The 25,979-nt window shown below is 43.2% G+C and overlaps 1 protein-coding gene across 2 annotated transcripts; it reads right to left on the bottom strand.

The window, feature by feature from the left end:
- Positions 1 to 1,453: 1,453 nt before the first annotated feature.
- NARF (nuclear prelamin A recognition factor) lies at positions 1,454 to 20,815 on the bottom strand. 2 transcript variants are annotated; one of them, XM_084218613.1, is made up of 12 exons: positions 20,798 to 20,815; positions 20,210 to 20,298; positions 19,672 to 19,752; positions 18,678 to 18,821; positions 16,910 to 17,042; positions 15,226 to 15,360; positions 10,883 to 11,001; positions 9,918 to 10,047; positions 9,212 to 9,284; positions 6,251 to 6,388; positions 5,536 to 5,693; positions 1,454 to 4,978 (listed from the first exon to the last, which is right to left on the bottom strand). In XM_084218613.1, the coding sequence occupies exons 2-12, from the start codon at positions 20,234 to 20,236 to the stop codon at positions 4,737 to 4,739; spliced, it is 1,380 nt and encodes a 459-aa protein (XP_084074739.1). In that variant the 5' UTR covers positions 20,237 to 20,298; positions 20,798 to 20,815; the 3' UTR covers positions 1,454 to 4,736. The 2 variants fall into 2 exon arrangements, with proteins under 2 accessions (XP_084074739.1, XP_084074740.1); XM_084218614.1 differs by lacking the exon at positions 20,798 to 20,815 and adding an exon at positions 20,475 to 20,671.
- Between the last annotated feature and the right edge of the window lie 5,164 nt (positions 20,816 to 25,979).

The raw sequence follows: 25,979 nt of genomic DNA, 5'->3' as shown, positions 1-25,979 counted from the left end.
TCACTGGCAGCATTCAAGGCCAGCTTGGACGGGGCTTGGAGCAAGCTGGGATGGTGGGAGGTGTCCCTGCCCATGGCAGGGCTGGGACTGCATGATCTTTAAGGTCCCTTCCAACCCAAACCATTCCACGTTTCTGTAAAGACAACAAACACCGCAGAAACTCGGAACAAACAGAATATTTAGGTCGGGTTATATTCCCGTCGGCCATCCCAGCTACAAGGACAGAGCGAGCAGCAATTTCCCAGTGGGGTTTGTTCACTATGGATTAATTGTGGGGGTTGGCGGAAGAGAGAGGCACCGCCCGGTTCTATGGTGTAATGGTCAGCACTCTGGACTTTGAATCCAGCGATCCGAGTTCAAATCTCGGTAGAACCTGTCCCAGGTCTCTCTTTTTCTGCTTCAGAACCCAGCAGGGCCAGACCGGACCCCGCTGAAGCTCCAGCCCAGCCCACGGGGTGTCCTCGCCCTCAGCTGTCACACACTGCCCGATTTTCTTCAATGCAATAACATTGACAGAAGACTGTATAATTCTTGCTACTTTTTAATTCAGTATTTTGTTGTATTTTACTGCTGTTTTACATTAGTACTTTTGGGGGGAGGCATTTACACTGTGAAAAATTTCATAAGGCAGATGTGCAGAATTTGGACGTTATATTTTCAAGTTATCTTCCAACTACGCACTTGGAAAATAAGGGCAGAAACGCAGTGTTTTGGGATAAATTGCACAATTTAAATAGGTATTCCCTCTGCTTTGCTGACACAAACCCTCAGTAATCTTTCACTTCCAGAGCAGCTAAGGACATCTTAGACCTTGGCTCCCCTCCTCCAAACCTGTCCTACAAGTCACTTGTTTACACAGCAACAGGAGCAAGCCTCTCTATTCAACAGCTCCTCCTCCTCCTCTGGCCAGGTAACCCTTGAAAAAAACACAGAACATCTTCAAATTCAGTTATTATTTCGTAGAAATCCAAGTCCCAACTGCTCAAGAGAACATATGGAAATGTTTGCTCAATTCATTAAATTTTCACACAACCTAGTGATGAATAAAATTCCTTGTGTGTGTCAGAGCTGATTTTCATCCTTTTCTCAGCTGTTGGATCAGGGCACACACAAAGATCTTTTCCTGTGCAGCAGTGTTTGAAGTGTCTCTGCCCAGTAAGCTCAGCACAGCCAGCCACTCTCACAGGCCGGCTTCGCACACCCCAGCACAAGAGCTTTAAAGCCACAGGGCTTGTCTGCCCTGCAAGGAATCAATAGATTCACTGACAATTTTAGAGAGCTAATTACCATTCATCTGGCAACTCCCTCCTTCCATTTCACACAGTCTGAGGTGCAGCTGTAATCCAAAAGTCCCATCAAGTGCTGATACAGCATTGGTGCCACAGACAAACCCCCTGGGTGAAACCAGGTGGACTTAAAGGGTTAAACTTTTACATCAATGAATGACACAGTGCAGAATTGAGTACTGAGATTTATTTACAATTCATGGTCATGCTGCACAGGAAAACAAAGCACCAAAATTTGGGTAACTCAACATCATCCAGGTATAACCCAGCTGAGACTGCTGCATTTGGGTATCTGCATTCCTCTGGGGGACAGCACAGCCCAGGGCTGCCCAGGCCCTTGGCCACAGGGGACACACACAGGTGCTGTGGCTGAGGGAACCCTCCTGCAGCAGGCAAAGGGACTTCACAACACGCTGTTGCAGCCTCAGAGCAAAATACCATAACCTCAAGAATCCAGCACCTGACATGCTCAAGTCAAGAACATCCCAAGACAATTTTATTAATTCATTTACTGTGTCCAATTCCTTTCCCACAATCCCTCCAGTTTATCATTTTCTAAAAATCCTTTTATCTCAGCACAAAATTCAAGGGGGAGGTAAAGCACTACAGCTGTGGCCATGTCAGGAGCTTTTCCTGTTGCTGAAGTGACAGTAGCAATAGAAATTATTATGGAATCAGGAAATTCAATCAGGGAATTAAATAGTGCTCTAATTTCAGACGTGTGGATATTGTTAACATTAATGGACTTTCCAAGTGCAGATTCAAAAACCAGAATCGAACCTTAGGCAAGTATTTCACTATATATGAAGCTGCAACAAGGTTTTCTGATATATGTGAGAATTTCAATGAAAGCTGGTGAAGGGGGAAAGATTAAAAGGAAACAAAAGTTCTATCCTGTAAAACTAGCACTTGAAATATAAGACCTTTAACAAACGAAAACATTTTACTCCAAAAGTCTTAAAACACAAAAGCTGACAAAAAAAACCCCAAACAAAACCAAAAAGTCTCAGTTACTTAGGTCACTAATGATAATACATTCTGTGTAGCCACTTGTCTTGGTTTTGCATAGGAGACATTTAGGAAAGTGATGGAAAGGTTTGTTATGCAAAACCATAACACCACTACAAGCTCAGTTAGATGCCTTCCTTGTCCTTAAAAAAGAATTCTGCAGCAGACAAATCATCAACAGCTCTGCGCTGTGACTGCCTCAGTAGGTTAAAACCCTTGAGCAGATGGAAGAAATGGTGGGTCCAGCTGAAACAGGTTATTCTGGACACTGAGCCAGCGATTTCCCTTGCAGTGGGAGCAGAGCAGATTGATTTCAGCCACTGCCCAGCCCATTCCCGGGCTCCCCCAGCAGCACAAGCAGTGAGGCCCCTCAGTGCAGCAGGCAAGCACTGGCCAAAGTGGCACCCAGCCCTGGGAGGATCCATCACCTTGTAACACAGCTCAGGGCTCTGCTTTCAGAACAACAAGGCAGCTCTTGAATAGTTTACTGAAGATTTCCTCAGAACAGCAAACTGGTTTTGTACCATTGCACCCAGTAAACGCACAGAAAAAAAGAAGCACACTGTACAAAGAGCAGCAGAGATATAATTTAAACATGCATCCAGCTACAAACCATATATACAGAGAAACAGCCTATACAAACAGAACAGGACCATTTATTACATTACAATTCTGGTGGAGTTTTTGGAGGAAATCACAGCAGATGAACAAAATCAGACCAAAGGAGGTGGATGTTGCTTCTGAAAGTGATCTGGTTTGAAATGTCACACAACACCCCAACCTTTCTCCAGCACACATCTATTACAATTCCAGCTACACACAGCTCTTCCCACGACTCCTGGACTCCCTTCCTGTACAGAGGTAGATTTCTGTCGATGTTCTGATATTGCACCACAGTAAATATGGTTCTTATCATAAGGAACAACTTGCAAAGGCTAATTTCTGTAATTCATGGGCATAATCTCATTGTGGGCATTCAGACAGTGCAGTACATAAATTCGTTTGCACTTGAAAGAAAACCTCCCTCCAAGTGCAGTGGTTTGTTATTTAGGTGGAGGCCCAACAGAAAGCTGCAATTTTTAACAGCTTCACATTCAGAGAGCTGTTTCCTGTCAGCAGGGTGATACTTCACTGTCTCTCTCCTTTTCAGCCTCACTGGTCTAGCCAGTGCCAGGTCTTGCCCTGCCTCCCCTGATGCTTCATCCCATTCCACTGTGTCCAAGTTAAATGTGCATTTTAAACACTCACAGGTGTTTGCAGGAGTTCTTACTCATACAAGCAGCAGTAATATTGAAGAAAATTGCAAGAAGGTTGATTCAAACTGCATGAAATGGTTAAAAAAGCCCATCCACACTCAGGCTGCATAAGGAAAGCTAGAACTTTGCTAGCTTCAAACAGCCATTAATTGTGAACAGATCTGATGCTATCAGGAAAATCTGAAGAAGTCTGGCAGGAGTCTGTCCATCACATCCTCAAATAACTCTCTGACAAATGGGGAAGTCGCAGACAAGCTGAATGGCAGTACCACTTCACAATGTCTGAAAAATGAACCTCTACAGAATATTTATAAAAGTACGTGCATCAAAAATCATGATGCCAACATACCATAACTCTGATGAGCTCACAAACATTGCTCAGTATTTTTTTCTCAGAGGCACCCCAGGAAGTTATTTTTTGCAGAAGTTTTTCAACATGGAGACAAATGAAAAAACAATCTGGGCATGTTCCACTCTCAGAGAGAAGCCAAAGCAAGCACCACCACTACTCCTGGCTGCAAGCTTGGCAGAAAACTTACATGGGAAGAAAGTTCTCTTTTTGTACCAACCAACCTATTTGGAACTATTTTAAATGAACCATTTAGCATCAGCTTCCCAGATTTTGTTTCTGTGAAGCACTCTGTGACACTACATCAGTAAGAACGTGGCTAGTTTGGAACTGAGTACTTTTTGCTGAATTATGGATACAAGGCTTATAAAATTCATTACATCTCTTCACATACTCACTTGTCCTTTAAAAGGGCCTTTTCCTTACCAAGGTAAGTAAATCCCAAGTTCAGACCAACTGCATCAATACTGAAATTCCTGTGTTGATAGGGACTGCAGACCTAGAAGTAAAATCATCTCACCCTCTTGGAGGAGCCCATTTTGTGCAGTGAACCTTCACTTCAGGGAGTAACTTGATCAGGAATTCCACTCCCTGTCCCTGGCAGAAAGGGCTTGTGTACCTTGCAAGATCAGGCTTTAGAATGCAGAAATCCACTGCACGCAGGAAATGACAAACAGTAAAAGTTAAATGACAGGAACCAGGGCTTTTGGAGCCTTGGCTGGTTTTGCAAAGCAATGGTTCTTCCCAAAACGAGCCCCAGCTGGGCAGAGCCTCACTGAGCCACCTGCCCAGAGGGTTCCAGTGCTGCCCTGCAGCCCCAGCACAGCTCTGCAGTGGTTACCATTTGATGTCCAAGCTGCTCGTGCTTTGATTCACTGCACTGTAGGTGGTGTGCAGAGTGTCCTGGACCTTCTTGGAGTCCATGCCCTCCAGCCAGTCCTGGTACATCCTCTGCACGTGCAGGTTGGTTTCTGGCAGCCTGACAGGAATGGCAGTGTACACCTCTTCCATCTGGGCAAGCAGGGCTCTGTCTGGTTTGCCATCCTCAGTCTGGGCCTGGCCCTTTCCATTGAGGCACCCTTAGGAAAAAAAATAAATTAAAAAGATGGAAGGTGATGGAGATTTGATATGAAAAGAAAGCCTCTGTTAACTCAGAATTCTTTTTTTCACACTTCTCTAAAGGAAGTTTTTTTTTAAACTGCCTCCCACGCTGTTACAATTTGTATTTACCTAAAGTGACTCCGATATCAACTTCATCTTAATGGAAATGAGGTTTCCATATCACAAATCTTTCTCTGCATTCTCCATGGTTTTATGATCCTAATTATGTTCCTTGTCTTTTCTTGCCCTTGACAACCATTTCAGAGCATCCTCTGAGGTTTGGCAGTGCAGTGCTGGCACTTATTTATAGGTCAGAAGAGAACAAATAACATCGTGACTAATTTTAGAAAACTCAATCATTTTTTGAGCCAACCCTGCACCTGTAATTGGTGTTTTGGACCCTTCGATAAACAGTGAGATCTAAGATTATTAAGAAGAGAATTAAGAGGGAATGAAGTGCCTGCCTGTAAGGCAGCTTTCCTTTGAGATTCAAGATACACGTGCAGAACAACTGCAGATCCACAATTATTTTTACCTCCTGGGCAGGCAAGGACTTCTACAAAATGGTAGAAAAACTTTCCTTTTTTCAACTTCAGGACCATGTTCTGGATATTTCTGAAGCCATAAGCTGCTGCAAAACGCAGCACTGTCTCCCCATCCTTTTCAAGGGTAACTTCTTGAAAGTCTTTGTTCCTGTCAAGACAAAGAGAGAACATTTTAACCCCCTGCATTCCCACAGGAGCAATCCAACTGTGCCAGTTTGTATTCAGATGCTCCAAAGGGAGCAGGACAAGTGTTGTAACAGTGAGATCAAGGTGAACTTTTCCACTTTGTAAACTGAGTTAAGCAGAAGTTGGGGTGGAATCTTTGTAATAGAATTCTACTTTATTTTTAAGTGCAGGTAAGGTTTTAATAAAATGAGTACCAGCAGGAGCTGCTTTGCAGTGAGAGACCAGCAGGTTTAGAGCAGGTTTATAGCCTGTAACTGCTGTCACTGCAGCACCACCCAAAGCAGGGGGAGTTCCTGGGCTGCAGGAATCAGTTCCTTGCCAAGAGGGTGGCCAATGCCCCAAGGCTCTCAGTGCCTGAGGGGCATTTGGACAAAACCCTCAATAAAATGCTTTAACTTCTGGTCAAAGTGCTCAGGCAGTTGGAGCAAGTGACTGCTGTGGGTCCCTTCCAAGTGTAAATTCCCTCTTCTGTTCCAGCTCACCCATTCTACATAACAAGGACACGAAAGTGTAACTTACTTTAGTGCTTTGTAGGTTATCTCCTTGACATCCACGCCAAAAAGCTCCTTTGCAGCATGTTTAAAAATGTGCTCCAGGTAACCATCAGATCTCTTGCCATCGTGCCTTACTACATCTCCCTCCTTTAAGTCATCAAACCTTAGGGAACAACAAAATGGAAGATCAACTCCAAAAATTTCATTCTTTCACTTCAATAAAGTAGCACTGAGAACACACTACAGTTTTATTTATTACAGCTTAAAAGATGTAAATAATTCAGGACAGCAGTGAGATGATGAAAAAAATGAATTTAAAAAAAAGATGCAGGGCTTTCCACGTTGAGAATTATCAAGCAACAGTAATTTATAAGAATGCACCTTCATCACAATCTGAAGATTTTGTTAATAACCTTTTACTGCTCAAGAGCCATTTGGGAAAAAAATATTTAATAAAATTATTTAAATGGTCATTTTTTGAGAGAATAATTTCTGAGAACACAAAACTACTTCAGAAATTACCAGTCTTTGCTGACAGCTCTCCTGCTTTAGGAACTTTTGTCTCATAAAATCACACCAAATCAGTAGAGCTGCAACCAGGTTAGAATGGTGTACACTGAAAATAAGTGCTACACTGTGGTTCAGGAGAGAAAATGGGAGCTCATATCCCAAGGGCATCTCCTGGAAGTTCACCTCTCCCCATTTAAAAGCAGCTCTGAAGAGCCGACATTCATACAACTGTTTTAATACCCAGCACTTTATCACAACTGGGGCTTGTTTTAAGAGCATGACTTCAAGTTTAAATTTCTCTGCAAGATCTACTTTTAAGACCCCAGAAGAGCAAAAATTTATGTCATTAGGTCTCACAGCTGAACCAGTATTTTCAGATCGGTCCTTTTAAAAATTAACATTATTTTCCAACACAAATTGAGGGCACTTGGTTTGTTCAGCCTGGAGGAGACTGAGGCCAGACCTCCTCACCAGGATCTGCAGCTGCTCCTGAGGGACAGCTCTGGTCCCTGCTCTGTGACAGAGCCCATGGCATGGCTGGGGCTGTGCCAGGGGACGCTGGGTTGGATCTCAGGGAAGGTTTCTCCCCCAGAGGGTGCTGGGCACTGCCCAGGCTCCTCAGGGAATGGGCACAGCCCCGAGGCTGCCAGGGGTGCCCAGGGTGGGGTTGTTGGGGTGTCTGTGCAGGGACAGGGGCTGCACTGGGTGATGCCTGTGGGCTCCTTCCAGCTGAGGACATTCTCTGATAGCATAAACTGAGCTAATGAACCAGCACATGCTGAGTTACAGCTTGGCCTTTCACTGGACAGGCTGATACAGAATCAAAAGCCTGTCTCTGTGTGATTCTGACACAGAATTACATGAGTGTCTCTGTGGTTATTCCTGCAGGAACTTTATTCATTCTCATTCTGTGTGACAATCTCAGGTTGAAACAATCCAAGGAGCTGCACTACAAACACAGCTCTGAGCACGTTCCCACTGACCCACTCAAATTTCTCCCCTCTAGGTCCAAGCAGGGTTCTAGCTGGAACTGAAAAGGATTTTTCAAAACTTCCAGAGCTTTCTGTTTTGTGCGAGACAGCACGTTCATTGCTCCACCAGCAGCCCTTTGGAAAGATACCAAGGAACATCTGTCACAGCTGAACAAAGATCAGGGAGGGCAGCCTCTGTAACCAAGTCTGAGAATTAAACACCACACAGGCTGCTCCCTGAGCCAAGCAGAAGGGATGGAAACAAAACCTATCCAGTGCTTTGTGTGCTTCTCATCCAAACACACTTCAGTTTGATCTAATCTTGAAAAACTGACTGCTGTCCTCACTATAAAAACCAATCCATTACCATTTCCTGAAAGGGTGCTGCTTCTAGCAACCCACATGAACATACTGGGGAGTGGAAATTTACTGCCAGGATGCTGCAATGAAAGAGAGGGGAGCCCAGAGCAGATGGTCAGCCCCAGGACTGCGTGCACAGGGCAGATCAGGCTGCTGGGCTCTACACAAGGAGCTCAGCAGAGCTCTGAACAGGGCCAGCACCCCCAGGCAGCCACACTGCCTAGCAAGGCTTGCACTTCATACAGTCACATCTATTCTTACTGCAAAGAATCAATATTTATCAATCAATAAATAGAACCAAATAAATAATAAATAATTCTTAAATATCAATCAGGAGCTACATAAATCTTCAAGCCACAAATTTTAGAAGAGTTACTGTATAAGGGTCATTACCTCAAGTTATCTGCTTTGTATTTAGACAGTACATGCAAATTTATATTATCTGTTTCATATTACTTTTATACATAGCAATGAACATCTAAGAGAATATTTTTGTGGGTTTGGCCACTATGTAAGGGTAAAGCTGTGTATACTCAGGCTTTGATGCAGGTTTTTTTCTCTAAAAAGAAAAAAACATTCTTCTGAGCAGTTTTACATTTATGTTGTGCGGGAAATGGGTTTATAGGAAATTCTCAAAGGTTGATAGAAAACTCACATATTGTACACCTGTATGCAAACCTTAAAATAAGAAATACTGACTTAAAAATACCATAGAACAAACCAGACATTATTAAGAGAGAAACTGAACTAAAAACAAGTTCAAAAGATGACCTTACAAATAAGACTAAATACTTTAGAGAAATAAAACTATAAAAATGTATTATAATAAGACCCACAAGGAGTAATTTTAGATGACTGACTTTAAGACATTTACAACATAGTATAGCTAAAATTGATAAACCAAGAAATGCTTATAGTGTTTTATAATTAAGAAATAGTTGGCTTCTGATTGTCATAGTGTGAATTGTAACAGTTGTATTGTCTCACCCTTCTCATGAGACTGAAAATGGAATAAAAGTTTTTAAAATGCCTCTCAGTTGCCCCACCTCTAAGTCAAAAAGGAGCTTTATCCAACAATGTTGAATATGCTCCAACATGTCATTTGTCATCAAAACAAGGAAGCAATCCACAACAAAACTACTTACAAACTATCTACAGCTACTTCAGTCACATCTTTCATTGACACATTTTTCTGTTCCATTATTTGGACAATTTCACCTGTAGGAAAACACATGACATTTTACTTTCATCACAAAGCACAACACACTGTGCCTCTGTTCCAGAGATCAACATCCCAACACCTGCATGTGCTTTGTGGCAGTCACCTCCCTCCAGAGACTGAGAAGCCTGACAATTCCTGCCCCAAAGAAAAGGGGCCTTCAGCTTGCCCAAACTCTGCTCAGCTCCTCAGCCTTTCTGTTAGGCCAAGTCTGGAAATATCCAAACTACACTGCAGGATGTTTGGACACTAAGGCTAAAGACAAGATCCTCACCAAAAGGCAAGTGGTGCCATGAATTAGGAATAATTCCTAATAAAATAATGACCACAGACAAGCGAGACAATTGTTTTAATATATGGATTTGCATAACTTTTACCTTCTTTAACAGGCTGTCAAAACACCTGATATTTTAGATGAATAACAACTTAGAAGGAAAGGATGTGTCACACTGCCTTCTCTGTGCAGTGCCTGTACTACCAGCAGCACAAAAATATGGACTAATTTTTGAAGCAGAAAAAAACCCAATCTTATGACAAAGCCGACTTGAAAAAAGCAAACTTTGGCATAAAGGCCATTCTAAAAACAGTGATTCACTTATATATATATAGATGATAAGTTTAAAAAAGCTAACCTGATGTCAGGACACAATCAACTTCTGCTGAATTATACAAGGCATTGTAGAAATCTTCCCTCAAGGCTTCCAGCTTTTTGTCATAACAAGGTGCCACGACTACATGGAAAATTTTATCAGGAGACAAGTTCTGTGGAATATAGAAGAGAGCACATGTGAACTCCATGAAGAGCAAAACACAGCTTGAAGGATGACAGGGACAAAAATAGTGACATAAATCTCATGCAGACAACACCAGGAATAAGTCCCTACATTAAATTAAGGGAATGTTCACACAGACAGTGATTTGCCAGAAGTCAGAAAGCATCAGCAACAAACTTCCAAAGTCAGTCTGCAGTCCTCAGACCACGTTTTCTGCAGCTTTTTGATTGCCTTAGAAAGTGAATGCAAGTCAGGAGTTCAGAGTTCTGGTTTCTGGCTGTTCCCCACTCACTTTCACCCAGAGCAAGCCCTTCAGAATTTGTCTATCCACGTGTAGACCCTTCCCTACAGAACGTGCTGTGGTTCCTTTTAGGTATGGTATGTAAAGAACAACAACTTTTCAACATACAAAACTGAGGAGATAAAAAGGTTAGCTCCAAGGACACAATGCTTTTATTGAGCTCAGGTAACACAGCAATTTCCACATTATTCTCCTCCACTCCAGTTTTGGTTGTGCTGCAGAACAACACAGGCAGCATTTCACAAAAAAACCCTTTAACTGCTCTGGATTTAACTTTATCCATAAATATCTAAATCCATGTTGCACTGGGGGTGCAAGGATTGCTGCCAGCTCACACTGCACTGCATGAAATGTATGATGCATGAAATGAGGTGCTTTGTACATTCTTCTCATCATGGGCACTTGTACAGCACAGAGCACCATTTCTTCTTCAAGTAAAGGACAAATATAATACACTAAGTATTAAAGCCCAGCTGCTCTATTTAGAAGAATATAATGGTAAAAATAAATCAGAATTACTTACCTGCTGCCTGGCAAAGTAGCCCTTCACTAGGGAGCCCATGATCTGCTGTGGAGACTTTGCAGTGCAGATGTGAGAGGTCACCAGGTTGGTGAGTACCCTTTCAGCATAACGGATCCAACCTGGAACCACAAGAAAATTACAGGCACAGAGGAGTGAGCCATGAGCACAGCAAGTGGCAGCAGTCACACAACACATCCTGGAAATGATGGCACCTTCACAACAGGGAGGACATGTCTGTGTGGGCTGGGAGCCCCACCTTGGGAGCCATAGGAAACCTCAGGGCTCTGTTAATGATGCTTTAGTCAATAATTCACTGTGCCATGAATTCTAGACCAAGGTCCACTGGGAACTTCATGACCTGTTGTCCCTTCCTCATGCACAGATTTAACAAAGCAGAAAGAACAAGACCCCAGCTAACAGAAATTTGACCTTCTAGACCTCAGCCCTTGGATCACCACACACAAATGCACTGTTTGGCTGCTTAACTGTAACCTGGTGTTTCCTGAGATTTAATATCCCTGCACCCAGCCTGCTCCCCTGGAAAGCAGAGTCACATGAAAGCATTATCACAAGATACACATGGATTAAGCCTAGGAAAAAATGGCTTTTTTTTACTATTGTTAGAGTAGCCACACCTTCAGAAACACCCCCACACTCACAGGAGCCACCTGAAATCTCTCTGTATACAACACTCTGTCCTCAGCTTCTCAGGAATCCCCTCTCTCACCAGACCCCTTCAGCATTCCAGCTGGGGCAAGCTGTGCATACCCACAGCACCCCAACATCCAGAGCTGCTGTATTATTCCCCCAGTAAATGAACAAATCAAGGTATTTAGGGTGTGCAATTCTTTCTTGGGCTCTGTAGCTCTCACTGAAAAGCCCAGAACCCTTCACAGCGAGGGTTTGGAGCTTTTTTCATCTACATGACACCTACACTGTGCAGCAGAGTTAGGCCCAGCCTTCAAGGCAGGTGTGTTGCTTTTGGTGCTAAGAAATGGTGAAGAAAGATCATGTTTTGTCTTCATGCAAATCTGTGATTACATAAAAGAGAGAAACTGCTGTGCAGTACATGCTGCCCAGGAAGGGGAAAACCTGGAGGTTAACTTTTAAGCTTGAAATTACCACTTATGTAAAACCACCTGGTGCTGTTGAAGTCAGAACAATACCACAAATGCCAACAGCAGCACAAAACTGGGATGCAAAGCAGTGTTCAGATGAGGTCTCTTTGTAGCAGAGAAACAGTTTTCCCAGGGTAATAAAATTTTACTGATGAAAATGAGAAGGTGTTAAGTATTAGGAAAACCCAAAGATCCTGCAGCTGTTTAATATTCCCAATTCCTGTTTTGCACAGACTTCAAGCTGGTTTCCATAAAAACCTCAAAGGCACACACCATCTTCAACAAGCATTCATTTCTGCTGTAGGAAAAGCTGAGGACCATGGATTCACCCATCAGGACTGTACTGAGTTGCAAGACTCTGAACTGGAAGTTTGCCTAATGTCCACCTTAACTGGGACTTTAAGTCACAGACATTACCTATAAAAAAGCTGAATTTATTGGTGCTTGGTAAAAATCTCTATTAGCATATTCTGCATGACAGGTACATCCTGTTGCTTAAATGGCTTTAGTGTCAAGAGCTGTTCAAACAGAACAAAAACTGCTTCAAACACAACAAGGACAGTTTTTAAAATACTTTTACTCACCATGAATCACCCCAGCACTCCTGCTATTAGGCTGGTTCTTATAACTGGAATATTTTTGATATTGTAGTCATGAGCTATAAGGAAATTTCACTAAATCCTAAGAGATTTCTGACAGGTATTGTCTGAAGCAATTCCCTAAATTGTTTCTGTTGTTGCAGTGGATGGAACAAGTGTCTCACAGCTGCAGCTCCCAAAGATCATTAGTCTCATTAGTCACTGGTTAATTGTACAGGCAGCCTGGGTGAGTGAACATTCATCTGCACTCCACACACACACTGCAGTTTGTGCCTGAACTGCAGAGCCACAGTGAGGGAAAACCTCAGACATCCCATTCTTATGTCAGGGAACACCAGCACTCAGCCAGACCCACACCCTTCATAAATTATTTCTGATTCTTGGCCATTTGCTGGCTTGTGTTGTCATCAAAGAGCAAGAAAGCATTACAAATTACCATATAAATTCCTGCAGCTTTAGCTCAGAACATGTTACTTTTGGTGGTTTCTTGTGAGATCATGAAGATGCATGTATGCATCTGCAGGAAATCCAAAAACTAAGCAAACTTTTGCTACTGTAAAACCCCATTCCTGGAAAAGGAAATTCACTGACTGGGACAAAAGCATCAGAATCCTCAATACTTATGATCTTCCTGCTGCTTCTGCCCCATTGGCTTTTCTGGGAGGACACAGAGGTTGGCAGTGCCTTAAAACCACCAGATTTTCTAGAGCAAGTGCTCCATGATCCTCACCAGTTTAGTACATTAAGGAAAGGGACTGATTCTTTTCAGATATTACATACACTATCAGTAGTAACACTGCTGTTCTTTGAACAGAAAAACCCAAAACTGAGCTGATTTTCTCCCCAGAGAGCAGCAGGAGGTGAACAATTAGACAGGGACATGGGATCAGCTTTTCTCAGGTTCTGGACTATGCAGGCTCTGCTCTTTGCTCATGGTAGATGTCACACCCAGCCTGCTGCAGAGGGTGATAGGTCTGTGCAAAGTCACACACCAAGATAAAAAAAGAGCAAAGCATTTATACTTGAGTTCACATTGACCTTGCATCTACAGAGCTATATAAAAACCATTTTGTGCTGAATACACCCAGTAAACAACATCTCTGGGACAAATATATGTCATCTGGGGGTAGAAAGAGGAAGGAGAAAAATGAACAGAAAATGCACATAGACAAATAAGGACAGGAAACACAGTGAACAACCTCACTTGTAAGATGACTAATCAGGATTTTTGCTTTCTCTAATTGCTGACAAAGAAACATAGCATGTTTTCAAAATGGATTTACGGTGATATTCTGGGTTAGTTTCCCAGAAATGGAAACCACCCATGCTGCTCTATCACAGCAGAGAGCTGACACCAAAACCAGCACTGACACCAAAATCTATCTTGTGCAGACCACACAAGGACAAGGAAAGTGCTCCATGAACTATTTTAAAGTATTTCCACTGAGAGCAGCAGATAATCTGAGTCCTGTTTCCAGATGAAACAAATTAAAATTATCCCAGAAATTCTAAAAGAAATCCTTAGTTTTTGAATTTTACCTAAAGCAAATACAAGACAAGAAAACTAAGTAAGGGGGGTGTTTCAGCTGCACAGGTTTTACATGAAAAAGAGCAATGTATGACATGCCTGCTCCTGAAGATAAGAGGTTACACTAAGATAACAGTAACAGAAAAAAGAGAGGTGTTTTTAATACAAAAATGTAGTAGTTAAAGCATAACCCAGATATTTTCACTACAAAATACATAGAATAAACAAAAATACAAGTATAATTCAAACAGCAGTATTTAAACTTTAAATCAATAACAAAAGCAGATTCTGGGGATCACTGACTGCAACTCATCATCACTCTACAATCCACTTGAGTTATTTCAAAGCTAGCAAGAAGTATTTTGGTATTTTTATCACCCTTTTGAAAAGCAACACTGAAATTTAGGGTGAAGTTGATGAGGGTGCTAGGCAAAGGAGTTACTGCTACCTCCCTTTTGATCCTTCTTTTTAGGAATGTGACTTTTTACTTGAATTGAAATGGTGCTGTGCTAACAATAGAAAAAGTAAGCAGTGACTGCATGTTCTGCATCTTTTCAGCTGGTACAAGTGCAGGTTCTGCTCATAACAGAACACATTCTGAGGGGCAAGGTTCTCAGAACTGAGACATTCAGTGAGTCAAGTCTGTGATATTTCATGTGAGAATTACTTTCCAAGTGTCAGACATATCCATCTCACAGTCATCACAAGGAATGTCACTTGCTACTTTTCCCTAGGCTTAAGTGGCAAGTTCTGAACTTTGCTGAAGGTAACAGAGGTTGTGGTTTAATTCTATCAAAATTCCTTTAAGATTATTTTCAATGAGGAAATGCCCAGTTAAACTTTGAGGTCTGAACACACAAGAAGCACCCACTAAACTCCTCCATTCTAGTTCTGATTCCCAATTCCAAGCACTGAAATGCACTCAGGATGACCAGTGGCACTGGGAACAAACACTGCATGCTCGGTGTCTCTCAAAAGCAAATCAAAAATGCTTTGATTATGTAAGGCTCCCAAAGGAAGTCACCCTTTCCTCAGCTCCTTGGTGGTTCCAGTGAGACCAGTTTTAAGGGAAGGAAGGATGGATAAATCAGTTCTCACCAGGGCAAGCAGAGGCAAACATTGGTAAGGCATGTTCCTCCTGGTTCCTCCGTTGGTACCGCTGCACAAATTCCCTCTGGCTCTCCAGGATACTGAAATCTGCAGCTATGGTGGTGTCAAACACATAATGCACCCCTAGGGAAGCAAGCAGAAAGGAACAGGGAGTCACTAAAATGTTTTCCACCTCAAACCCCTTTCAAAGTTCCAGGCCTATAAAAAATCTTGCAGGATCAACAGGTATATTCCTTCCCCTCTGCACATTTTCACAAGCAGCAGAGTCATAAATAGAAGCCATACACTGCAAAAACACCTTCTACATCCTGAGATTAAAAGGACCACCAAGAGGCTACTGCTGCTGGCAGCACTGCAAACATTCTCTGCTTCCTTCTGAGCACTTTGCATCTGTCACTTTTAGCTCAACTGAACAGGATGTCACAACTCCTGGGTGACATGCAGTGACTCTGGCAAAGGAATGTTCTTTTCAAGACATGCTGAAGTCACAAAAAAAAAAATCATATCCAGCTAAGAGGCATATCTGCCATTGCTCAAGTTGTTTGCAGAGCTACAGGAGCATATCACCACCACAGCAGAGACCTTCTGGCTGCTCATTTGGCAACACACTCCCTATGAGCCTACGTAACACTGGGCACATCCCCACAGAAGTGAGGGGAGATAATGAATGCATTCTAGGAAAACTGGGGCCCACCAGAACTCAGGAATGCTTTGAGATGAAGAATATACTCTAGGTACAGAGATGCATCAGAAAAAACATGAAAAATGAATATATATAGATACAGACAGAAGGAAACAGTTTATAGGTTTATTAATGTCCTTTTTCTTCCTTCAACTAAATTTTAAAAAATCCCAGACTTACAAGGAAAGTGGTTATTGCTTTTTATCTAAAACTCTGTATATAATGATCAAAGGAAGTACAGCTTTGACATAAAGTAGGCAAATACAACAGTTGTAATTTCAAATTACAGAAAAAAACCAGAACTGAGACCCTCCTAGAGATACAATGTGTCAAAAGGACTGAAAGGAACTTAGAATAAGAATTACCTTCTCCCTCAAGTTTTACAATAATGGGAAGCTTGTGACTAAGCCCTCCCTGATTAGTTGGTAGCCAAGGTTTTGGAGGCAGCTCTACAATGTCCTTCTGTTCTGTGACCTTTCCTGTGAGCAGGGAATGTCCCCAGTCTGTTTCTCACACTGCTGTATGTGGCACTGGTGCCTGGCTGAGCTTCACAGAGCCTGGAGTTCAAACTCTGAACGAGGTTGTGCAAGGGCACTTCAGGACTGTTTAACAAAATATCATGGCATGGAATCCCACCATTGGTTTTGCTTGGGAGGAACCCTAAAGCTCATCCAGTGCCACCCCCTGCCATGGGCAGAGCCACCTCCCACTGTCCCAGGCTGCTCCAAGCCCTGTCCAGCCTGGCCTTGGACACCCACAGGGATCCAGGGGCAGCCACAGCTGCTCTGGGAACCTGTGCCAGGGCCTCCCCAGCCTCATTTCTTCCTATTCCCTAATCCAACCCTGCCCTGTTTCACTCCATGCCCTTGTCAAAAACCCTCTCCAGCTCTCCTGCAGCTCCTTCAGGTACCGGAAGGCTGCTGAGAAAGCAAAACCAACCCAAATGATCCCTCCCTTTCTGCTTCACCACCATAATAAATGCAAACTTACCAAGACTTTTGAGGAAACCACAGAGTCTCTTGGCTGCTTCATTCACAGAGAGACTGAATTTAGCAGCAAAATAAGGCAATGACTGAGGGCATAGAGACACTGCCAACACTTTGTGTTTTGAGGTATCACATTTCTGGTAAGTGAAACAAAGAGAAAAAAAAAGTCATTAAAAAAGGGTAGGGCTCCTTGCTTTCCCTTCCTTTCCCATTCCTGGAGTTATTCCTGAGAGTCTCATGCTTCAGTGGGCCATATCATTAAAAACCCTGTGAAACAACCCTCAAGCTGCAGCAGAACAGGATGTTCCTCTGATCCTGACAGTGCTCATCTCCAATCATCTGTAGATGTTTCTTTTATAGACCTCAGGGGAAATCCATCCCTCCTAGGACAATTCTGTGGTTGGATTCCAGGTGGCCTAAGGAAAGTTCAGGGACATTCAGCCCCTCTGATGTTCTAGCAGGATGAAATATTCTAGCAAATAAGAGAAGAGATGTCTCTTTAAACATTCACAAAGAATGTTTACAGAAGCAGGGGCGTTCAAAGCTATAAATACAACCCAGCAAATTACACATCTGATTTTTTGCTAAGGCTCCTGTGTCTTTATCACTGCAGTTGTAGAGGGAAAATGGCAAGATGGGACTCTCAACAAATCAGCATTTGAAGTACTGAGGAATCCCATGAAAGTACCCAGTGTGTGGTGTGGAACTGTGCAGCTCTAATGACTGTGGCATTTAGCTGGAGATTAATCTTGTCTTTTAGCTGGGACATTTTCCACACCAGCAGAAAACTTGGAAGACAAAGCAGGACTGTGCTACAGACAAGTGTCACCCTGCAAAGGTCAGAGCCCACAGTCTGTACTGATCCAAATGCTGGACAATAACCCCTGAAGGAGAGCTCCTGACTCAGAGCTCATGACTGGCTCTTGCTTGTGTCTGGACCCCTGGAGCTGTGATGAAAGTACCTGACTGCCTTGCTGTTGGAGGATTCAGGCCCTCTTAACAGGACCCATGTGACCCAAAAGATTATTTTGCCCCCATCCTCTTCTAATTTTCTCATATATGACAACACCATTCTGTATGGGCAGTTAATCTCCTTCTAAGAAAATGTAAGTACTATGTAATTAAGCCATATTTATGACACATGTACAGATCAAAAAGTTTCAATTCTAGTAGGTTTTGCACAGAAGTCTGGAGCAGAACTAAAATAATTAATTTAATATCAGGTTCTAAAGATGTGAGCACTACACACAGCAACTAATTTCTAGAAAAAAAACAGAACTCAGCAGAAAATGAGACAGCAATAGAACACCTACAAGGTTTGCTAAGAATATGGACAAAATGTAGTCAGGTTGAACACATGTTAAAAAGAATGCTAATTTCAAGAACATGTCTTTATAGGTTTGTATAATGTGGGTATATTACCACCAAAACCACCCAGAACAGTCCTAGCAGTGAGGTATCAATATCAATAAACACTGAACTACAGAATAATTAGTTAGTGCAGTAATGAAATCACCACACTGCCAATAAATTTTCTTTCTGCAGGTGCAGTAACTTTCCTCTGGTGTTTACATTAAGTGCTGTGACCTTGCAACTCCAGTACAAAATTATTTTAAGTACTTTTAACGTTTATGCTGCCTGACTTCCTCTTTGGAAAAAGCATATCCTGACAAATCTTCACATTATCTGCCTTGGGAAACCAAGCTGCTTAGTCATTCTGGAACTGCCTCCTCCTCAGAGAAAACAGTGAGGTATTGTTTGGGTCACTTTACCTTATTAAGGTTGAGGACACGAAAGAACTCCTTCTGATTCTGTTGGAAAACTCTGGCTCCTTCTTCCAATGTCATGCAACTGTCACAGGCTAGGCAGTCACTAAGGAGTATTTTAGCATTAGCCAATGTATCAAACTCATTTTTCTGGTGGCAAAAAAAGAAGTAAACAAGTATTTAATAATGATCAAATGATTTTCAACATCTCTGCAACGAGCCACATGAAAAGCAAACACAGTATCCCTGTTTGGTTTTAGCAGGACAATCCACAACACTTGCATAATATCCAAGATTATTTACAGGTAAACAAAACAATATGTTCCATCCCAATCATAGCTCTGCTCCTCCTATTACTGTGAAAGTGCAAAATGTTTAAGTGTAAACAAAAATCTAAATTTAGCCCCTAGTCCATATGCTAGTAACTTAATTTGCACTGTGCTTCAGAGCTGACAGTCCTCATCAACTCACCCAGCAACTGAGAAAACTTTCCCTTGAAACTATTAAACCTCTTTAACCAGATGTCCCTCTAACAGCAAGGTGGCTTAGGCTTTGTAGCACGAGGTAAAACAAAGAAAACACAGTCCTACAATTGCACGGAACATATTCTGTGAGATCAAGAGTTTCACATTATCTGCAGCTCACTTGAGAAAAAGGAATACTTGGATATAAAGAATAAGTTGATATTTTGTCCACTTGTACTATCAAAACTCTTCTTATAAGTTCTGTCTATGTTCTGAAGTCTTGATATAAGAGTTTTTGCACTCGAAATTTTTAGAATTTCTGTTTTTTGCTTGCATAGTAAGAGCTTTTGTGGCACCTTTTTACAAGATTTTTGATTCACATATTAAAGGACATCTACAAGAGCTGAAAATTGTTTTCAACTGCTTGTTGTTTATTGTTATACTTAGTAGTTGAAAGTTGTCTCCTTATAACCTTCTTTGGGGTGCACAAAGCAAAAGAATATACAGACTAACACAGGTCTTAGAAGGAACATTACCTCTTCAGAGCCATCATTTGAACTCAATGCATCAACAGATGTACTTTGCGTATCATCATTTTTCTGTTTTTTACTGCATTCCTGAAACAAAACATGAAATGTGTGGATTATGCAAAGCCTGCTCACCATTCTGTAAGAACACTTTTGCAGAACTGTTCATGTCATTAACCACCGACAGAGCATATTTACAGCGTTCTGGAACACATGCAAGACCCTGTGTTCAAAGTGCAATTGCTACGATGGAAATAATTTCCCCGGAATTCCCCCGCTTAATCGGTTCGACAGTTCTGGGCAGTTTCTTAAGGCGAGGGGCTGCCCAGACAGGCAGAGCAGCAGCGGAAGGCACGGCCACGGCCACACGCCGGCGACACCGCGCTCGGGGCTGCCCCGGGAGCTGTCACGGCCGGGCCGCGGGGAGGACGCGGAGCTCGGTGACCTTGGGGCGGGCGGACGAGGCCGTGCCCGGCGGCGGCATCCCCCCATGCCCGCGGCGGCGTGCCCCGGCCGAGGGGCGGGCAGGACCCGCCCGGGCACTCACCTTTTTGCTGCAGTTCTCGCACTTCATTTGCGGCGCGGCCGGCGCTGCCCGGCCCTGGCGCGGCTGCCGCGCGGTGTTGGCCGCCGGGGCTGCGGGACAGGAGAGAGCGGGGCGGGAGGTGAGAGCCGCACGAGCAGCGCCAGCCCGGCCCCGATGCCCTCCCTGCCGTCCCCGCCGCCCTTTGTTGCCGCGCCCGCCCCGCCGGGCGGTCCCGGGGCGGCCCCGCCGCGCTCACGTGTCCCGCAATTCCCTCGCCCGGAATTACCCCGCAAACGCCGCCGGCCCCCGGCGCTGCGGGCGGCACCGAGCGGCCTCGGAGGAGACGCGGGACGGTCGGCGCTGGCCGAGCCCCGCGGGGAAGGTGCCCCCGCAGCACGGCCCTGGCCCCGCACGGGGAGCGGAGCCCCCGCCGCTGCACCCCCGGCTCTTCAGAGCCCCCCGCACCGAGGTAACGGGAGAACGGGCGGGCACGAGCCGCAGCTCATCAGCTCCGCAGGGAAAAAAAAAAACAACCCGACAACCAAAATCCCCCCGGGAGCCCCAGGGCAGCCTGTCAAGGTGCAGCGGGGCGCAGCGCCGGTCCCGTACCTGCCGCCGGGGCTGCGCCTGTGGCCGCAAAGCGGGCGGGGCGGCACCGCCTCCTCCGCCGCCTCCCCCGGCCGCGCCCGCCGGGCTCATTGCGGACCTGCGCCGCCGCACGTACGCGGAGGGACGCCCCCATCCCGGTCCCCATCCCCATCCCCATCTCCATCCCAACCGGGACCCCCGGCCCGCGCTGATCCGCCACGCCTGCCCTCCGCGCCCGGCTCTGCGGCGGGGCTGTGCCCGAGGCTTCGCCGCTTCTGCGGAGCGTCCCTGCGTATTTTTTACAACGCATTCATCTGTTAGATCGTACAAAGGGTTTTTTCCCCCTCGATTTTTTGTTGTTTCCTGATGGCTTTAAAGTGAAATGACACTCTGCGAGTTACTAAATACAGCGTGATCACCATTTTATTTAACCGATATACTGCGATTTCCCATTCCTGTAACAAAACACAAGTACCAGCGATGCTGTTCCCAGGCAGGAATCACAAATCCTCATGGACAGGATTATTGAACTGACATCAGCCTTCCACAGTCTCAAGGGTCCTGGAGTATTAATCAAGATTTCTAACGATTTCTCGTCTTTCTGAACCTCAGGTTGTAGGATTTAGACAGAAAGGTTCAATCAACATTTTGCTCCTTTTTTAACCCCCAGCCATATGAACACACACGTAAAGCAAACGCCTACGCCTACACAGAGAAGTTTTTCAAGTGTAAAATGACATTTTATAAACTAAACCACAGAACTTCCGAAAAACATGCAATTTCCTGCCTAAAATGCAACTTTTCTATAGCACTGGGTAAATCCCCTCCTGTTACAGTGACCTCTAATGCTTTAAGCCACAGATGGTTTTTGAACACATGGGGCTGGAAACAGGCATGGCCAGAGAGGTTTGTTACCCAAAACCACAACTTTATAAACACTTGTTCCATGTTAAGGATACTAAAGATAACCCTAGAGAAGAATGTAGTGCTTTTTTAAAATTATTTTTTAATTTGCAGACTATGGGTGAGTTATCACTGAGGTCAGAGAAATCAAGAATTCCTTAGCTTAACCATGATGAAAGCAAACAGAAACGTTTTCATACTTACCACTTAAAGAAAAGTAAGCTGATGCTGCTTTACATATACCCTGGAAAAATATCACTAATCCTGGCTTGAGGTAAAAATTGTAATAGCTTTGGAAATAATTTTCTGTGGCTCTGCTCTCTTCATTCAAAATGCTCTCACATTTTATATTAGCATATTAGCCCAAGCTTTTTAAAAGCACCACAACCACTCCTGAGCAATTCCTATGTGATCTAAGAGTTTGCATTTCCTACAGACTTGCTGGAATGCAGCATTATCTGACATCTTTTGTGTTCCAGAGGATGAGTATTTTCATACAAGAAAAGCCCCTTATTCCACCAGGATACAACAACTATGGCTGCATTGACCAATAAGGTGACAGGATAGAGAAAAGTTCTAAATTAGAAATGTGTTGAGATTTGTACTTAAAGACAAAGCTAAAATCTTCCTGTTTCACACTGATTATACTTACATTTATTATCCAAAACTGACAGAGTGACTCTTCAAAAGACATGTCAGTTTTGGATATTTCTGTAACTGCATAGATCGTATTTAAAATATTTTTTATTTCACAAAATCACAGAGTAGTTTGGGTTGGAATGGACCTTGGAAGGTCACCTAGTCCAAATCCCCCTTCCACTAGACCAGGTAACTCTAAGCCCATCTAGTCTGGCCTTGAATGTTTCCAGGGATGGGAATCTCTAGTGAATTCTGTTACAGAAGTGCATTAAACACATTCTTCTGCACACCATCAAAGGGCACAAGACTGAATTTCCCCCCATATTTCTTGTACTCACAATGAAAAACAGAACTGTATAGAAATGGAAGCATTTTGTAGAAATATTGAGGACATCTTAGGTACATACATTAAGTATCCCTATTTCATCCTTCATCTTAGGAATACTTGGACTGAATTTATTTCAATTTAAAAATTCAAACAAAAAGAGCTAAAACATACAAACTGAAGAGTGTGCAAGGAATCTCTGTTTCAGTGCACAATATAAGGTTATATTTGTGAAATCATCAGATAATTAGATGTCTATTTTATTGCCAAGAGCACTCTCTGCTTTCCATTAACTATGGATGCCATTTTCCCACAGAACAGCGGGTGTTTGAGCAACCCTCACAGTATGCATGACAACCTGAGACAAGAAAGCACCGTCCTGCTTTCATCTGGGGATGGTAACACTTAATCTGGGGAGGTGACACTTCCCACCTTTGCAGGGCTGCTTACCAAAAGCCTCACTCTCTAAAAGCTTTCACTGCCAGCACTTAAGGCATCACTTTCTTTATGGCCACTGTTGATGTATTTGGCCTCCATGTAACATTTATCCCTGCACCTGAAGCATTTACACCCTGAATGACATGGAGAAATAAGAATTTCCCAGTGAAAACAGTGTGCTGCAAACAACTGCAAAGTGTTACAGGCTTTGCTTGGGTCCTGCAGGGCAGTGCCAGCTGTGAATGCCTCCTTGCCACAGTGACAGCACACTGCCCAGCTGTCAGAATTGGGCAATAACTTGGCTACAGCTGGTGAACATGTATTCCATGAAATCTGTGCTCTGCAGGCTGCACACACACGGTTCCACCGAGGTCAGGGGCAGCACAGAGAGCTCCTTCTGTGGGATGAGCTCATTTCTAACAGCACTCGCAGCCAATTCTCCAGCCAAAGTATTTGGTGGCTGCTTCCAAGCAAGCACTCTGGGAATTTATCCTGGCATGTCAGTGAGATCACATGCTTATTGCAGAGCTGAATTCCTAAGTTTAAGACCTTAGGGCGGAAAAAAAAAATAAGGAGTCAGAAAAGAATATTTAGGGAAATGGTCTGAAATAGGAAGAAGCACCAGAATTACAGACATGTCAAACTAATTCAAAATAAAGGCCAGTTCTGTTTTATCTCTATGTTCTTGGGTTTCGGTCAACGACTTAAAAGTTACAAGTGTGTTTACTACACAAATAGAACACAAACACTTCCACAGAATCTATTTTTACATTGTTGAGGAAGAAGTCTACAAATAGTCAAACACATATTCCTGAATTGTTTATTTTGGAAAATAGTTTTTGTTTCTGCAGCAGTGGTTTGGAATTCATGCAGTTCTTTAGGTCCAAGATCAGGCTTTCAAAATGTTCCTTCTTCCTTTTTCTATTAGTAGGTATAACAGCCCTCACCTACTTCAAAGAGCTGGTGTAAAATCCCCAGATTTTAGAAAAAATGCTGTAAGAATCATTAATGGATAGCAGAAGCTAACAAGGATCCTTGCCATATTTATTTTGATCGTGTATGTATGTGGTATTTCCCACGGTTGTAAAAACTTCTCTGTAACTTCATAATTAAATTAAGTCAGATCAGGTTATCCTAGTGTGACCTTTCAAGAATTGCAGAAGTAGAGAGTTGCTGATATTTTTGCAGTTAGTAACATAATAATAAAACATGCTCTGTGGTTTATGCTGAGTGGAGGAGACAGATGAATTTCTTGCTTATTTCACTCTGCTCTAGACACAAGAAACCTTTTGTCTTTTATCAATCAAAACAGCTTAACATTTGGTTTCCAGAGAAACCAGTTGCTTATAAAAACTGATTGACAGCTAATTAGACATAAATTTCTTCCCAGAAGACTCAGTCAGCTGCTTGTTTGGGTTGAGCACACGTGATACTTATTACTTCCTATTTTTCATCCAAATCCAGCAGCTGGTACCTTGTGACTCACAAGCAGGCCAATTCATTCTTGCAGTTCCTCACTGCCTTTTCCCATTAACACTCTTACACAGAAACTGCACATCAGCTGGTATTTTCCAGTACTTACACTTGAATGTCTGTACCATGGACTCTGGGGTGGTTTTTTTCCCTATCTTCACTCTGGAATGTTATAAAAGTCACTGGTCAAAATCTCAGTTTGCCAGAATAGTGTTAAGAACAGCTAAATAAACTTCTAACATGTCATGGCCCTGAGCAAACACTCCAGAATATATTCATGTTTGGAAAAAAGCCAAAATTTGAGGATTTCATCCAGGAAGGACATTCCTGTACAACTGAGAGTGGATCAAATACCATTTGCAGATGAAGTTACACACTGACTTAGAATAATTTAAGAAGTTAAACCACAGATGTCTGCACTTCACCCATCCTGCCTGACATAAGCAGTTGCTCTAATGGACTGAACAGGAGCAGCTTTCCCATGTGAATGATGTTTGACTGAAACATGAAAGATTTTCCAAATGCAGCCTATTTGTCCACAACAGGAAAATTACTCTGTATTTCAAGTGAATTAGAAACTTTCCTCCCCAAATAACAGATTTTCAAACCCAAGCCTTCAGCTGATGTACAATTCAGAAAACTCATGACATCCATGTTAGATTATCTGATATTTCTGCTTTGCAAATATACATGATGTCCAGGTGTCAGAAAAAACAAGTTATTTGTTGGTGAAATTGCCTTGTTAAAGTCTAGGGCTTGATATGCTTTAATGATCTCAGACCTAGCAGATGTTAAAGTCTGAGAAAAAAGGATGCCTACTGGCAGTGGATACAAAGAATGCAGAATTTAGGGGCCATCTGGCAAGAACTCCCAAGATAAGGAAGAAACAAATGAAGCCAACTCAGCAACTGTGCTGAAATCAGCTCCAATTGGGTAAAAGGAAATTTTGGCAGGGGGAATCTGCAGCCACTGACACAAGAAACCCACCTACAAGAAGGAAAGACTGAGCATGCAGACTTATTAGCATGACAAGTGGATAATTAACAATAGAAGACAGAATGCCTATTATTAAGAGAATGATGTAACTTGCAGCCTGTGAACACTAATGTCTTTGCTAAAATGCATAAATAGTTAAAAGCTTTGGTATGCCTGATGTGTGGAAACGTCCCTGTGCAGGATAAACGTCTCCTTTCTAAACTAAACTCTGTATCTGTGTTTGGAGAGCTCCTAAAATCGGCAAAACCTCTCTGCAGCCTTTCCAAACCCACCTGGACGCGTTCGAGGCTGTCAGCAGGGGCTGGGCCGAGGGATCTGCAGCGGGTCCTTCCAACCCCAACCGTGCTGTCATTCTGCCAGAGCCGAGGCACAGCACCAGCGCTTTTGTGGCAGAGCTGCCCCAGGTGCTGCCATGGAGAACCCAGAGGT

The sequence above is a fragment of the Fringilla coelebs genome (genome assembly GCF_963513975.1).
Source record: "Fringilla coelebs genome assembly, chromosome: 19".
NCBI classification, from domain to species: domain Eukaryota; kingdom Metazoa; phylum Chordata; class Aves; order Passeriformes; family Fringillidae; genus Fringilla; species Fringilla coelebs.
This window is presented reverse-complemented; position numbering and strand designations above follow the sequence as displayed.